Source organism: Oryctolagus cuniculus, chromosome 4 (assembly GCF_051225735.1).
Source record: "Oryctolagus cuniculus isolate XC-2025 breed Fujian yellow rabbit chromosome 4, ASM5122573v1, whole genome shotgun sequence".
Taxonomy (NCBI): Eukaryota; Metazoa; Chordata; class Mammalia; order Lagomorpha; family Leporidae; genus Oryctolagus; species Oryctolagus cuniculus.
Genome location: NC_142870.1, coordinates 139,460,617 through 139,476,008, shown reverse-complemented (window position 1 = coordinate 139,476,008; position 15,392 = coordinate 139,460,617). Strand labels below are relative to the sequence as shown.

The window sequence follows — 15,392 nt, the reverse complement described above, 5'->3', positions numbered from 1 at the left end:
TTAACTCTTTTTCAGTTTGGAAGTCTTTTACTTTGTTTTCTTGCCTAATTGCTCAGGATTGTGCTTCTAGTACTATATTGAACAGAAATGGAGAAAGTGGGCACCCTAGCCTTACTATTAATCTTAGAGGAGCTTTGAACTTATCAATATTGCATAGGCTATTAGCTATGGGTTTGCTATATATGGTTTTTATTGTATTGAGGAACACTCTATCTCTGTTTTGAGAGTTTTTATTATAAAAGGATGTTGAGGGGCTGGCGCTGTGGCACAGTGGGTTAACACCCTGGCCTGAAGTGTCGGCATCCCATATGAGTGCCAGTTCGAGACCTGGCTGCTCCTCTTCTGATCCAGCTCTCTGCTGTGGCCTGGGAAAGCAGTAGAAGATGGCCCAAGTCCTTGGGCCCCTGTACCCACGTGGGAAACCCGGAGGAGGCTCCTGGCTTCGGATCGGCGCAACTTCGGCCGTTGCGGCCAACTGGGGAGTGAACCAACTGATGGAAGACCTCTCTCTCTCTCTCTGCCTCTCCTCTCTCTGTGTAACTCTGACTTTCAAATAAATAAATGAATCTTTTTTTTTAAAAAAAAAGAAAGGATGTTGAATTTTGTCAAATGATTTTTCTATATAGCTACTGAGATAATCACATGGCTTTTGTCCTCTAATAATGTGGGTATCAAATTTACAGATTTGCGGATTTTGAGCCCTTCCTGCAACCCTGGGATAAACTCCACTTATCATGGTGAATAAGAAGCTGTTGGATTCAGTTCACCAATATACCTCTTCAGGATGCCTACCAGATTCTGTAGCAAATTAGTGCTAAGAAATAAACCTTTATTTTTATCTTAATTTTAAGATTTGTTTATTTGAAAGGCAGAGTTACAGAGAGAGACAGAGACGGAGAGACAGAGAGATCAAGAGACACAGAGATGTTCGATCTACTGGTTCATTCCTCAGATGGCCTCAATAGCCAGGGCTGAGCAAGGCCGAAGCCAGGAGCCAGGAGCTTCTTCGGGTTTCCCGCATGGGTAGCAGGGGTCCAAGCACTTGGGCCATCTGTTGCTTTATCATACACATTATCAGGGAGCTGGTTTGGAAGTGGAGTAGCTGAGACACAAACCAGTGCCCATATGGGATGCTGGTGTCACAAGCAGCAGCTTAACCCACTACTCCACAGTATCGGGCATATTGTATCTGGCCCCCAAGATAGAACTTAAAATCATGAAGCTAGTACCTTGAGTTTTTACTTCAAATTTGACCAAAGTCCATGACTTTTTTAGTTCACTTTTGGTATCTTGCAGAATACCAGAAAGCTATTTCTGAATTTATACCATTTCTTTAACATTTGATAACACATTCTATAAAGAAACATTACTTAAATGTTTTAAATACTTAAGACTTTTCTCTGTTATAGGACTGTACCTTCTCAAGAGTAAAAAGTAAAACTGAATCAGTAGTGAGACAGCTATTCAATCTGTCAGGGGATAAACACAGCTTTATAGCTAAGTTTTACTTCTTTAAGTATGCAAATATTTTATTTAACTAATATGGACAGAAATACATTCTAATCATAAAAGTCTTATTTTCTGGAAATATACTGCTATAAATCTCACCCTATAACTAATAGATTTATACATATAAAGAACTTTAAATAGATACTTGTTTTAGAATAAACACATTAAATAAATCTTACACTAAGGCACAAGACTCAAAATAAAAAATGACAGAAATTCATTGGTCATTTTAGAAAGAAAAACACAGCACTTACTATTTCCCTTGCTTATGATTCTCTCCCAAAATGCCAGTAGTACAGGAATTTTCTCTCAATAACAAGCGATTAATAGTCATTAATAAATAAAATAAGGCTTGGATTTTATAAAACTTGAACTTCATTTTGGGAAAAACAACTTGGCTAAATCTTGTTATTCTTTTTTTCTTTTAAAAGATTTATTTATTTGAAAGGCAGAGTTAAAGAGACAGAAGGGGCAGGGGAAGGGAAGGAGGGGGGTAGGGAGGAAAGAAAGTGGCAGCTTTATCCATTATGTTACAAGGCCAGCCAATAAATCTAGTTATTCTAACACCACTGATGGATGGACAGATAGTGCTTTAATTTCTAAAATACACTTGAGAAGTCACAATATGTGATAATAGGTCATTTTAATAGGCTTATGGTTTTTAAACCAGATACACTTCAGCATACCATACATTAATACAGTAAGTGGAATATATGAAATATCATCATTATTTTTAAGAAATAATAATTTGTGAAAACAGGAACAGGCAGTTAGCCTAGCAATTCAGGTGTCTGCTTTCAACCTTGGAGTGCCTGCTTTCCGTTCCTGGCTCTAGGTATTTACTCCAGCTTCTCCCCAATGCTGACCTTGGGAGGCAGCAGTTGTGGCTTAAGTAATTGAGTTCCTGTCTCCCGTGAGAGTCTGGAGTACATTTCTGGGTCCTGGCTTTGGCCCTGGCCCAGCCCTACCATTGCAGGTATCTGGTGAGTGAAACAGTGAATGGGTGTCTGTCTGTGTCTCTCTTTTGCTCTTTCTCTGCCTCTGATTCCAAAATAAATTTTAAAAAAATTTTAATTTGTGAAAATATAAAAAGTAGCCATGAGGCAATACATTATTTGAGCTACAAATTAATCATTTACACCTATTATCTACTTTAAGAAGCTCTTTATATAGGTTAATGTAAATACCATTTTTATATATACTATTTTTTTTATAATGAACTGGAAAGAAACATGCCATTGCAATTAAATGTAACCATTAAATATACCAGGTTTAAGATCTGAAATTCTGTGGATGGGGATTCAGAGGAAGAGGGTCTGGAATGAAAAAAAAACACTTAATTTTCATTGTGTATCAGTACTGTTGAACTTTTAAAAAGTATGTATATATTGCTTTTCCCATCATAAAATATACTTTTAAAAGTGAAGACAAGTTGTGTAAAGACAAATTTATATCTCATCTAAGGTGACAAGTTGAATCAGCAGTAAAACAGAAAATATCCTGAATATGCTAAGAGTAATATGATAGCAGTTCAATATTAACAGTCATACCGACATATTTAAGCTGCAAACATGTGGTTTTCACACTCACTTTCCAAAATGAAGGACTATATACCGGATAAGATCACCCTGCTTTTCCATTTTGTTGTCTGTGACCATAGGCATCAATTTGTCATAGTACTTGGCAAGGTAGAAATGCGCATCCTCCCACTCTGGCAGTATCATGGTCACATCCTATAAAAGAGAACACAGATTTTCACCTAATAAAATCTCACACTGTACTGGGAAGTAATCATGAATACTCAACAGATGATTATGGATCAAAAGTGTGAAATCCTCATCTAGGAAGTACAAAAGCAGACTTGCTCTTGAATTTGGGTAAGGAATCAGGATGGCTAGTTGGCTAGGTAGTAGGATGCCCACTGGCTAATATGTTCATACACACACACACACACACACACATACATATATATACATACATATACATAGAACCACCATTCCAATCAAGATAATACTTTCAACTCCCCCAAGAGTTTCTGTGAGCACCATCTTTGCTACCCACTACCAAGGCAACTATGGATATAATTTCTATAAATAAACAATATTTTACCTATTTTAATTTTGATAGAAATGAAAGCATACAAATATATATTGTTATGTTCTCCATTTATTCAACAAGTCTATAACATTAACTTATACGGAGTTACATATAGCAGTAGTTAATTTCTTGTTATTGTGGAACAGTAGTCCAGTATTCGACTGAATCACAGTATATCCATTCTGCTGTGGATGGTCACCTGGGTTAATTCCAGTCTTTATTAATAAAGCTCCTTTAAACATTTATATGCAAGTCTTTTTGTGGACATGTATAATTATTCCTCTTGGATAAACATCTAAGACTAGCATGGCTAGGTCATATTGTAGGTGTATGTTAACATTTTTATATATTCACATAATCACAATAGGCAGTGTTAGTCTTTTAGATTTTTTTTTTTTTTAACAGGCAGAGTGGACAGTGAGAGAGAGAGAGAGAAACAGAGAGAAAGGTCTTCCTTTTGCCATTGGTTCACTCTCCAATGGCCGCCGCGGCTGGCGCACCGCGCTGATCCGAAGCCAGGAGCCAGGTGCTTCTCCTGGTCTCCCATGGGGTGCAGGGCCCAAGCACTTGGGCCATCCTCCACTGCACTCCCTGGCCATAGCAGAGAGCTGGCCTGGAAGAGGGGCAACTGGGACAGAATCCGGCGCCCTGACCAGGACTAGAACCCGGTGTGCTGGCGCCGCAAGGCGGAGGATTAGCCTATTGAGCTGCGGCGCCGGCTAGTCTTTTAGATTTTAACTTGTGAAATGCTATCTCATTGTGGTTTAATTTGCATCTTTCTGATGACTAATTATATTAAACATATTTTCATACTTTTTAGCAATTTGTATGTATTCTTCATCAAGTCTATTACTGTAAAGACTGACAGATCTTTAAATTGAATTCTTACTTTATAATTATTATTTACAAGTTCTTTATAATTTGGGTACAAGTCCTCTGTCAGATATATATTCTAAGTATTTTCTCCCACTCTATGGCTTCCCATTCCATTTTCTTAACAATATCTTTTCTACAGTAGGTTTTAACACCGATGTTAATTAATTTATTAACTTTCCTTTTAAGATTAATGCTTTTTTTCCTTAAGAAACCCTGCCTACTCTAAGGTTGTAAATATTTTCTTCATTTTTTTAATCTGGAAGTTTAATTTTTTTTTTTTCTTTTTTTTTTTTTTTTTTTTTTTTTTTTTGACAGGCAGAGTGGATAGAGAGAGAGAGACAGAGAGAAAGGTCTTCCTTTTGCCGTTGGTTCACCCTCCAATGGCCGCCGCGGCCGGCGCGCTGCGGCCGGCGCACCGCGCTGATCCGATGGCAGGAGCCAGGAGCCAGGAGCCAGGTGCTTTTCCTGGTCTCCCATGGGGTGCAGGGCCCAAGCACCTGGGCCATCCTCCACTGCACTCCCTGGCCACAGCAGAGAGCTGGCCTGGAAGAGGGGCAACCGGGACAGAATCCGGCGCCCCGACCGGGACTAGAACCCGGTGTGCCGGCGCCGCTAGGCGGAGGATTAGCCTAGTGAGCCGCGGCGCCGGCCCTGGAAGTTTAATTTTAGCTTTTCAGCTTTGGTCTACAGCTCACTTTGGAATAAATCTTGTCCATAGCTTAAGTAGGGAAAAAGATTTTTTCTTTCTTCACAAAGTCATTCAGCTGTTTAAGTATCAGTTACTTGTCATATCTTTTAAATAATTTTATTGCTGAGACATAGAAATAATTTTTTTTTTTTTTTTTTGACAGGCAGAGTGGACAGTGAGAGAGAGAGACAGAGAGAAAGGTCTTCCTTTGCCATTGGTTCACCCTCCAATGGCCGCTGCAGGCGGCGCGCTGCGGGCGGCGCACCGCGCTGATCCGAAGCCAGCAGCCAGGTGCTTCTCCTGGTCTCCCATACGGGTGCAGGGCCCAAGGACCTGGGCCATCCTCCACTGCACTCCCGGGCCACAGCAGAGAGCTGGCCTGGAAGAGGAGCAACCGGGACAGAATCCGGCGCCCCGACTGGGACTAGAACCCGGTGTGCCGGCGCTGCAGTCTGAGGATTAACCTAGTGAGCCGCGGCGCCTGCCCAGAAATAAAATTTAATTTTATGTATTATATTGTCAAGCAATTATGTTAAATTCATTCAATATTTCTAACAATATATCTATAACTCTTTGACTTTCCAATATCTACATTCTTATTATCTGCAATTAATGTTTTATTTTTTTCCTGATCCTTGTAATTTTTACTTCTTTTTCTTCCCTATTATACTGGCTACAATCTCCAGTAAGTATTTAATAAAATTGGTGGTATGGAGCTGGCACTGTAGCACAGTGGGTTAATCTTCCACTTGTGGCATCAGCATCCCATATGGGCGTTGGTTCTAGTCCCAGCTGCTCCTCTTGCAATCCAGCTCTCTGCTATGGCCTGGGAAAGCAGTAGAAGATAGCACAAGTCCTTGGACCCCTGTACCCATGTGGGAGACCTGGAAGAAGCTCCTGGCTCCTGACTTTGGATCAGCTCAGCTCTGACCATTGTGGCCATTTGGGGAGTGAACCAACGGAAGGAAGACCTCTCTCTGTTTCTCCCTCTCTCTGTCTGTAACTTTACCTTTCAAATAAGATAAAATCTTAAAAAAAATCAGTGTAGTTTACCACATTCATAGAATTAAAGAGATACATAATAATCTCAATAGATCCTGCAAAACATTTGTTAAAACTTAACATCCATTCATAATTTAAAATTCTTAACAAATTTGAAATAGAAGAGAAAGTCATTTAATAGACAGAGTGTATCTGCAAAAAGCCTATAGCTTCTTATCCTTAACAGTAAAATGTTGACAACTTTGTTTTTTTTTTTTTTTAGATTTATTTATGTATTTGAAAATCAGAGTTGCAGAGAGAGGTCTTCCATCTGCTGGTTCACTCCCCAAATGGCCACAACGACCAGAGCTGCACCAATCTGAAGCCAGGAGCCAAGAGCTTCCTCTGGGTCTCCCATGTGGGTGGGGTGCAGGGGCCCAAGGACTAGGGCCATCTTCCACTGCTTTCCCAGGCCACAGCAGAGAGCTGGATTAGAAGTAGAGCAGCTGGACCCGAACTGGCACCCATATGGGATGCCAGCACCACAGGTAGCAGCTTTATCCACTGCACCACAGCACCTGCCCCAACAACTTTGAGATCAAGAATGAATTAGGGTCAGACTTGTAAAAAAAAAAAAAAAAAAAAAAAAAAGAATGAATTAGGATGCCTACTAACACCATTGTTTTTTAAAGGATTATTTATGTATTTGAGAGGTAGAGTTACAGACGGTGAGAGTGAGAGACAGAAAGGTCTTCTTTCCACTGGTTCACTTCCCAGATGGCTGCAACACCCAGAGCTCAGCCAATCCAAAGCCAGGAGCCTGGAGATTCTTCCAGGTCTCTCATGCGGGTGCAGGGGCCCAAGCACTTGGGCTAACTTCTACTGCTTTCCCAGGCCATAGCAGAGAGCTGGATTGGAAGAGGAGCTGGATTGGAAGAGGAGCAGCCGGGACTAGAACTTGCGCCCATATGGGATGCCGGCACTGCAGGCAGAGGATTAACCCACTGTGCCACAGCGCTGGCCCCACTGATTGATTTTCATATGATGAACCAACCCTATGTTATTGGAATAAGCTTAATAAAAATGCTCTGTTTAAGACTGTTGAATCTATGTACCAAAGTGTACTATATTTTCATTTCCTGGACTATTGCTATTAGTTTTGGGATGAAGGTTATTCTGAATTATTTAAACAATTTTAGAAGTGTTTTGTCTTATTCTTTGTAAGAGAATTTGAAAAAGATTGCTATTCTTTCTTTTTCAAATATTTGATAGAATTCAAAAGTGAAGTCCAACAGTGGGGTTGTGCTTGTGGTAAGCTGTTTAATTATTTAAAAAGCTAGGCAACTACTAAAATTTTCCATTTCTCCTTGTGTCAAGCTTGGTAAATTTTATTTTTTTCCCAGGAATCTGTCCATGCAAACATTTTCAAATGTGTTGTCTAAGGAGTAAACATACTCATTTATGATATTAGCAACAGACTGTCCTTTATTCACTTAAGACATCAGTCATTTGCAGCATCATTTTTTATTTATTTAATCTTATAAGTGTTTGCTGATTTTATTGATATTTTCATTTAGTTATGTTAATCTTTTCTATTATATGTTATTTTCTGTTTATTCTTATCTTTACTTAAATTACATTTTCTGTCCTCCAATGTTCTCTTTTCTCTTTCTGAAATCCCAGTTTCAGGTGGAATATTCTATTGCTTGATATCATCCCATAGCCACAATGGCTATGGGTCTGTTTTTAGTCTTTTCTTTCTTCAGTCTTTTTCCTTTCTATGCTTCATTTTGAGAGTATCATTTGCAATGTCTTCAATTTCACTGATCTTTCCTTTTGTAATATCTAATTTGCTGTCACTATCACTTTATTTCTCTTGGATAAATACCTAGGAATGGCATGGCAAGTTCACAAGTTAGGGGTATAATAATTTTTACATTCCCAAGACAATGATACGAGTTCTAGTTACTACAATACTAGGTATGCTTCACTTCCGATATTGTATTTTTCATCTAAAGAATTGCATTTGGGTAATTTTTTTTTTTTTTTTTTTTGACAGGCAGAGTGGACAGTGAGAGAGAGAGACAGAGAGAAAGGTCTTCCTTTTGCCGTTGGTTCACCCTCCAATGGCCGCCGCGGCCGGCGCGCTGCGGCCGGCACACTGCGCTGATCCGATGGCAGGAGCCAGGAGCCAGGTGCTTTTCCTGGTCTCCCATGGGGTGCAGGGCCCAAGCACCTGGGCCATCCTCCACTGCACTCCCTGGCCACAGCAGAGAGCTGGCCTGGAAGAGGGGCAACCGGGACAGAATCCAGCGCCCCGACCGGGACTAGAACCCGGTGTGCCGGCGCCGCTAGGCGGAGGATTAGCCTAGTGAGCCACGGCGCTGGCCACATTTGGGTAATTTTTAAAAGAAACAACTCCCAGAGATTAATTCATAAAGTTCACGTTTTAAACATGGTTCCTTGGTATATTCACAGGGTTTGGCAACCATTACCACAAACTAATTCCAGAACATTTTTATCACTCCAAAAATTTAGCAGTCACTTCCTATTCCCAACCCCTAGCCTATGACAACCATTAATCTACTTTCTGTCACTGGATTTGCTTATCCCAGCCATTTCATATCAATGACATCACACAACATATGGTCCCTCTGATCTCCATGTCTACAGTATAAGCCTCTACTCTTTTTGTTCTATCACTTTTTTCTACATCCTGTCCAGGCAATAGGCACAAGAAAAAGAAAAAAAAAAAAAAAAAGGCTACTCAAACCATCCTAACAGGAAATCAGGGATCCAGATCTCTTTTTCCTGAAATCCAAGTGTCAGTACCAAGGCAGAGATGAGACACCTGCTGTTAAGTAGTGGTGAGTTTCTGTATGCCTGAGAAGTGGTGTGTCTTACAAATTAAAGTCAGAAGATTTCTCCTCCCAGGAAGGTTAAACGTAAAGTTTGGCTTCAGCATCTGCCTCATCATCATTACCCTTAACTATAAATATACTTTTCGAAGCAAAGCAAGGTTAAATTCTGAGGTGGTATGACATTTTTGTAGGCAAGGGTGCAGTGGCTGGGTTCCTACTATATTTCTCACTCAGAACTCAACATCTACTGGTTCCAAACTTCATGTTGCTTTTGTCACTTGCTTTGGTACTTGATTATATTTAATGTTTCTTATTCCTTTGGTTGCTTCACTCTTATGTTTGTCTATATTCTTAAGCATACATACAGGCTTATTTACAACAATTGTTTTAAAATCCTCATCTGGGGGTGAGTGTGTGGTGCAGCAGTCAAGCTGCCACTTGCGACACCTGCATCCTGTAACGCAGTGCCTGGTTTTAGTCCTGGAGACTCCATTTCTAATTGAGCTTCTTGCTAATGCACATTCTGGGAAGCAAGAACTTGGGTCCCTGCTACCAATTTGGGAGAACCAAATTGAGTTCCAGGCTCCTGGCTTCAGCCTAGCCAAGCTCTGGCTATTGCACGCAACTGGGGAATGAGCCAGCAGATGAAGATTATCCCTTTTTCTCTTTGCTTTTAAATAAAATGGAAAATAGGCTGAGGCCAGGAGCCCAGAATTCCACCCAGGTCTGCCATGTGTGTGCCAAAGACCCAAGTACTCAGGCCATCATAAGCTGTCTTCTCCAGCATACTGGCAGGGAGCTAGATAGGAAGCGGAATAGCCAGGATTCAAACAAGCTCTATTAGCAGGATGAGGGCACCCCAAGCAGCAACTTGAACTCTACCACAAGGCCCGCGCCAGGACTATTTCTGTTGATGGATTTTTCTTCTATCTATGGTTTACATGATCCTGCTTTGTCAAATGTACAGTAATTTTTTATTGGATACTAATCATAGTTAATTCTATATTGTTAAGTTTAGATTTTGTTAGATTTTGATCTGGCAGGCAGTAAAGTTACTTGAAAATAACCTAGATTCTTTTAAAGCTTATTTTGATGTTCTTCTAAGGTGGACATAGAGCAGCTTTTAGCCTTGGGCTAAATTAGGTGTGGCCATTTCATGGTCTCTACTGAACACTCCAAGTATGTAGTGACGTGTCTCCATTTGTCTGGTGGTTTGAATGACTCTCAAACTTGTGTGAGTTCTGAAAATTGTTCTTCTTATAGGTTCTCTATGGTTGTTCTTTCCCTAGCAGTTATTCCTTGCTGGGTTCATAGAATTTTTTTTTTTTTTTTTTTTTTTTTTTTTTTTTTGACAGGCAGAGTGGACAGTGAGAGAGAGACAGAGAGGAAGGTCTTCCTTTTTGCCATTAGTTCACCCTCCAATGGCCGCCGCGGCCGGCGCACCGCGCTGGTCCGATGGCAGGAGCCAGGAGCCAGGTGCTTTTCCTGGTCTCCCATGGGGTGCAGGGCCCAAGCACCTGGGCCATCCTCCACTGCACTCCCGGGCCACAGCAGAGGGCTGGCCTGGAAGAGGGGCAACCGGGACAGAATCCGGCGTCCCGACCGGGACTAGAACCCGGTGTGCCGGCGCCACTAGGCGGAGGATTAGCCTAGTGAGCCGCGGCGCCGGCTGGGTTCATAGAATTTTGAGTTATTCTTGTGCAGCTTGGTATTCAATGACTCAGGTTATTCCAATGCCTATATGAACTCTTCTTCTGTTTCTTTCAGTTAGTTTGCCCCACAAACCTAACGATTATTCTTAGCCTTATTATTTCCTTTCCTCTATTTTCTTTTATTCCCCCTTTTCAGTTACTTTTTAGCTGGAGATAAATACGTCACTCATTAATTTTTCTCCTTTACTTTCTTCTGATATATGTAAATGAAATTTTAAATTCCTTTTAAGAATGGCTTTAGCTGCATCCCAGAGGTTTTGATATGCCACATTTTTATGATCACTCAGTTCAAAGTATTTCAAAATTTCCATTGTAGTTTTCTTACAATATATGGCTTAATGATAGGCATTAAGCCTTAGAACATCATCCATATGAAGTTTAATAAGCTAGTAAGGGAATTATATATTGTTTTTGCACAACTATTTCAGGCTAGGATATAGTTAACTTTGAAAAGGAGGACAAGGACAATGATTATTCAGGTAAAAATGAAGTGGGGACAGTTACGAAGTATTAATAATCCTCCATTTCATGACCTCAGTGATGGTTTCAAGAGTATATTTACTCTGTGATAATTTCATTTATTTACATGATACTCTCACTAAAATGTCAAAATGTTTCATATTTTTATTATACATGTGTCCTTCAAATTGGACTTTAAAACCATTTTATCCAGTTTCAAAGTCAAAATGTACACACTGAATTTCTAAATGAAATTATCATATATACTTGCCTTATATTTTTTCATAATTGCATTGCTTTCAAAATTAGCTGTTTCTTCCATAAATCGGCCCACTAGTAGCGTAGCTCGACCATGAATCAATACATCCTTACTCTCAGCTGGGGTTTTATTTTCAGGAAAACATAGTTCAACACCCTTCTGAAGAACAATAAGTGCCTGGTGAACATCACCCTAAGAGAAAAAAGGCAACAACAAGCCTTTTAATTAAGGAACAGAATTTCTATTTTCTCAAAAACGAAATTAGTAGTGTTTAAAATTCATTATATAAGTTTATGTATAAATCTCATGCTTATCTCTCATTTCCCTCTTTTTAAATTCTAAAAAAGAAGCAATGTTCTATCTAATGTAGATCTCATATGCAGTAACTCATTCATTTTACAATTAAGCCAGGTGCAGGGAACTGGAGATAGCAGTAATGGATAAATCAAAATCTATGCTTCAAAAAAGGTCACTAGTCATGTGAAGAAAAAGACCAAAATAAAAACACATTGTACCAAATGTCATAACATTGGACTGTACATGAGTATTTCAAAGATAAAGAAAGGAGTCCTCTCTATCTGCCTGCACATATAAGAAAATGAAGGGAAGCAGTTTCAGGAAAACTATCAATGGCTAGAAATAAGAAAGAATTGCTTCTAGTCACATAATTACAGTGTTGTTACATCAGAATAAAATCCACCTCATTCTTTTATCATTTTTTTTTAAATAATGACTTATTTAAGACATAAGTGAAAATTTACCAATTAGAAATTGGTAAATTGAAAAACTTGGAAAAAAATTACCAATGCAAAAAATTTGAATTTGTTCTTAAAATGATGGATACTGCTTTTCGTGGCATAGAAGCTGGTTAAGAACATTCTATGTAGGAAGAATAATAATTTTAACTGGGAGAAAAGCAAGTACACATGGTCACTGGCTTATCATGGTTCCACTTACAATTTTTTGACTTTACAATGATGTGAAAGACATACACATTCAGTAGAAACCATACTTTGAACTTCGATCTTTTCTTGGGCTGGCAATATGCACCGTGATACTCCTTGTGATGCTGGGTGGCAGTGAGTCACAGTTTCCAGTCAGCCATGTGACCATGACAGTAAACATTCAACTCCGCAGTATATAGTGTCTCCCTCTGTATGTGCCAAGATCCCAGGGGATGGCCAGCGCCGTGGCTCACTTGGTTAATCCTCTGCCTGCGGCACCAGCATTCCATATGGGTGCTGGCTTCTAGTCCCGGTTGCTCCTCTTCAAGTCCAGCTCTCCGCTGTGGCCGGGAAGGCAATGGAGGATGGCCCAAGTCCTTGGGCCCTGCACCCGCATGGGAGACCAGGAGGAAGCACCTGGCTCCAGGCTTCAGATAAGCGTAGTGTGCCGGCCGTAGTGGCCATTTGAGGGGTGAACCAACAGAAGGAAGACCTTTCTCTCTGTCTCTCTCTCTCACTGTCTAACTCTGACTAATAAAAAAAAAAAAAAGAAATAAAGAAAAAGAAAAAGAAAAATATCCCAGGGGAATGATGAAACCATATATAGTACTGAACCCTAAATACAAGGGTATTTCAAAAAGTTCTCAGAAAAATGGGATTAAAAATATGAGTTTATTTGTTCATATTTGGAAAATGCATATTATACATAATTCATTGGTTTCAAATTCTTTTGTACAAAAATAAACTCATTCTTTAATTCCATTTCTCCACCTTTGCATGTCATGTTTTTACCTATATATACATCCCTATGATAAAGCTCAATTTAGCAATAACTATTAAAACAACTATAATAATATACTATAATAAATGTTGTTTAATGGGGTCAGCATTGTGGCGTAGCATGTTAAGCTGTCACCTGCAATGCTAGTATGCCATATGAGAGCCAGTTCAAGTCCTGGTTGCTCCTCTTCTGATCCAACTCCCTGCTAATGCACCTCATAAAGCAGTGGAAGATGGCCCAAGTACTTTGGACCCTGCCATCTACATGGGAGACCGGGATGGAGTTCTAGGCTCCTGGCTTTGGCCTGTCCCAGCCCTAGCCATTGTGGTTTTTTAGGGAGTAAACTAGTGGATGGGGGCCGGCGCTATGGCTCAGTGGGTTAACACCCTGGCCTGAAGCACCAGCATCCCATATGGGTGCTGGTTCAAGTCCCAGCTGCTCCACTTCTGATTCAGCTCCCTGCTATGGCCTGGGATAGCAGTAGAAGATGGCCCAAGTCCTTGGGCCCTTGCACCACTTGGGAGACCCAGAAGAAACTCTTGGCTCCCTGGCTTTGGATAGGTGCAGCTCCGGCCGTTGTGGCCAATTGGGGAATGAACCATCAGATGGAAGACTTCTCTCTCTCTGCCTCTCCTCTCTCTGTGTAACTATTTCAAATAAATAAATAAATCTTAAAAAAAAAAAAACTCAAAAAACTAGTGGATGGAAAATCTCTCTCTTCATGTGTTTCCTCTTCTCTTGTCACTGTGCCTTTCAAACAAATAAAATAAACTTAAAAAATAGTTATTTAAAACTTGTGAATTATTTATTTTTGCTTATTTGTGGTTAGGTACCTGGAACTGTGGATAAGGGCAGATTATTGTAATACTGTGTTTCTAAGTTATGATGCTTCATAGGTTAAGAGTATTAAGTGCATTTTTTTTTTTTTTTTTTGACAGGCAGAGTGGACAGTGGGAGAGAGAGACACAGAGAGAAAGGTCTTCCTTTACCGTTGGTTCACCCTCCAATGGCCGCTGCGGCTGGCACGCTGCGGCCAGCACACTGTGGTCGGCGCACCGTGCTGATCTGAAGCCAGGAGCCAGGTGTTTCTCCTGGTCTCCCATGCGGGTGCAGGGCCCAACCACTTGGGCCATCCTCCACTGCACTCCCGGGCCACAGCAGAGAGCTGGACCAGAAGAGGGGCAACCGGGACAGAATCCGGGTCCCCGACCGGGACTAGAACCCGGTGTGCCGATGCCGCAGGTGAAGGATTAGCCTATTGAGCCACAGCGCTGGCCTAAGCGCATTTTTAATTTACAATATTTCAACTTACAATAGGTTTATCAGGATATAATACTATCATGAATCAAGGACTATCTGTAGTCTGGTTTTAGCTGAAGCCCAAAGGGTTTTGTGAGACAGAAATGAATGAACCTATAGAGCCAGTCTGGGACTAGATTAAAAAGGACCTTTCTAAACTTCAGAGTTAATCCTACAGGTATAAAGACTATTTTTAATGATTTAATAATTTTGAAGAAGCAACATAACTGAATAGCTTTTTATAAATTATAGTAGGTAAATAATGAAGAAGACGGACAGAAAAAGGTTTTAAATTTTGATTAGGGATCTTCTATCAGCTGCGCCTCTGCAAGAAATACATAATCCCCAACAGGATAAATATCTGATGACATTCCCTTGGCCATTACCTTGGACCACAGCCACTTTGCCCTCTCCACATACAGTTCAGCAAGCCGTGATTCTCCTGCGTTAAGGAGAGCATTGTAGGCTGTCTGGTGGTGACCAGCCTTTCTGGCCACTCTGGCACTCTGTAGCCAGCATTCTCCAACCATTTCATCGTAGTCAGGTCTAAAGAAATGTGATAAAATGGGGGGCAGCGGGGGGGAGAAAAGAGTATTTGTAAGTATATCCAATAATTAAACTAAAATATTTCCAACAATCTCTTCAATATACTATTTCAGGGAATCACTGATTAATCTGTTAAAAATCCTTGATTTAAGCTTTCTCACAATGTTTCATTTTATTTCTTATAAGTCTATGAAGATTTTATTCTTGATTTAAATCAGTACCAACAAATATGTTTATAAAAATTCATGGTATATAAAAGTGATTCTTAAATTCTAAGTGCATTTCAACTATATAGTGTAGCCTTGTTAAATGAATATAGAAAAATGCAAATTCAGTTAGAAGAGTAGGAAATACGTGTACAAAAATAATACCAAATATAA

General features: G+C 40.1%; 1 protein-coding gene across 8 annotated transcripts in view; it reads right to left on the bottom strand.

Annotated features, from left to right (window-relative positions):
* Positions 1-15,392, bottom strand: part of ATR (ATR checkpoint kinase) — a 130,819-nt gene that overhangs the window by 24,733 nt on the left and 90,694 nt on the right. For all 8 annotated transcript variants that reach the window (XR_007924529.3, XR_016232748.1, XM_051859026.3 and 5 more), the window contains 3 exons: positions 14,853-15,012; positions 11,455-11,634; positions 3,100-3,242 (listed from right to left, as the gene is read on the bottom strand). Coding sequence is in view for 6 of the 8 variants with exons in the window: in XM_051859026.3 (XP_051714986.3) it covers positions 3,100-3,242; positions 11,455-11,634; positions 14,853-15,012 (483 nt within the window). In the remaining 2 variants the exon portion in view is untranslated. The remainder of the gene's footprint in view (positions 1-3,099; positions 3,243-11,454; positions 11,635-14,852; positions 15,013-15,392) is intronic.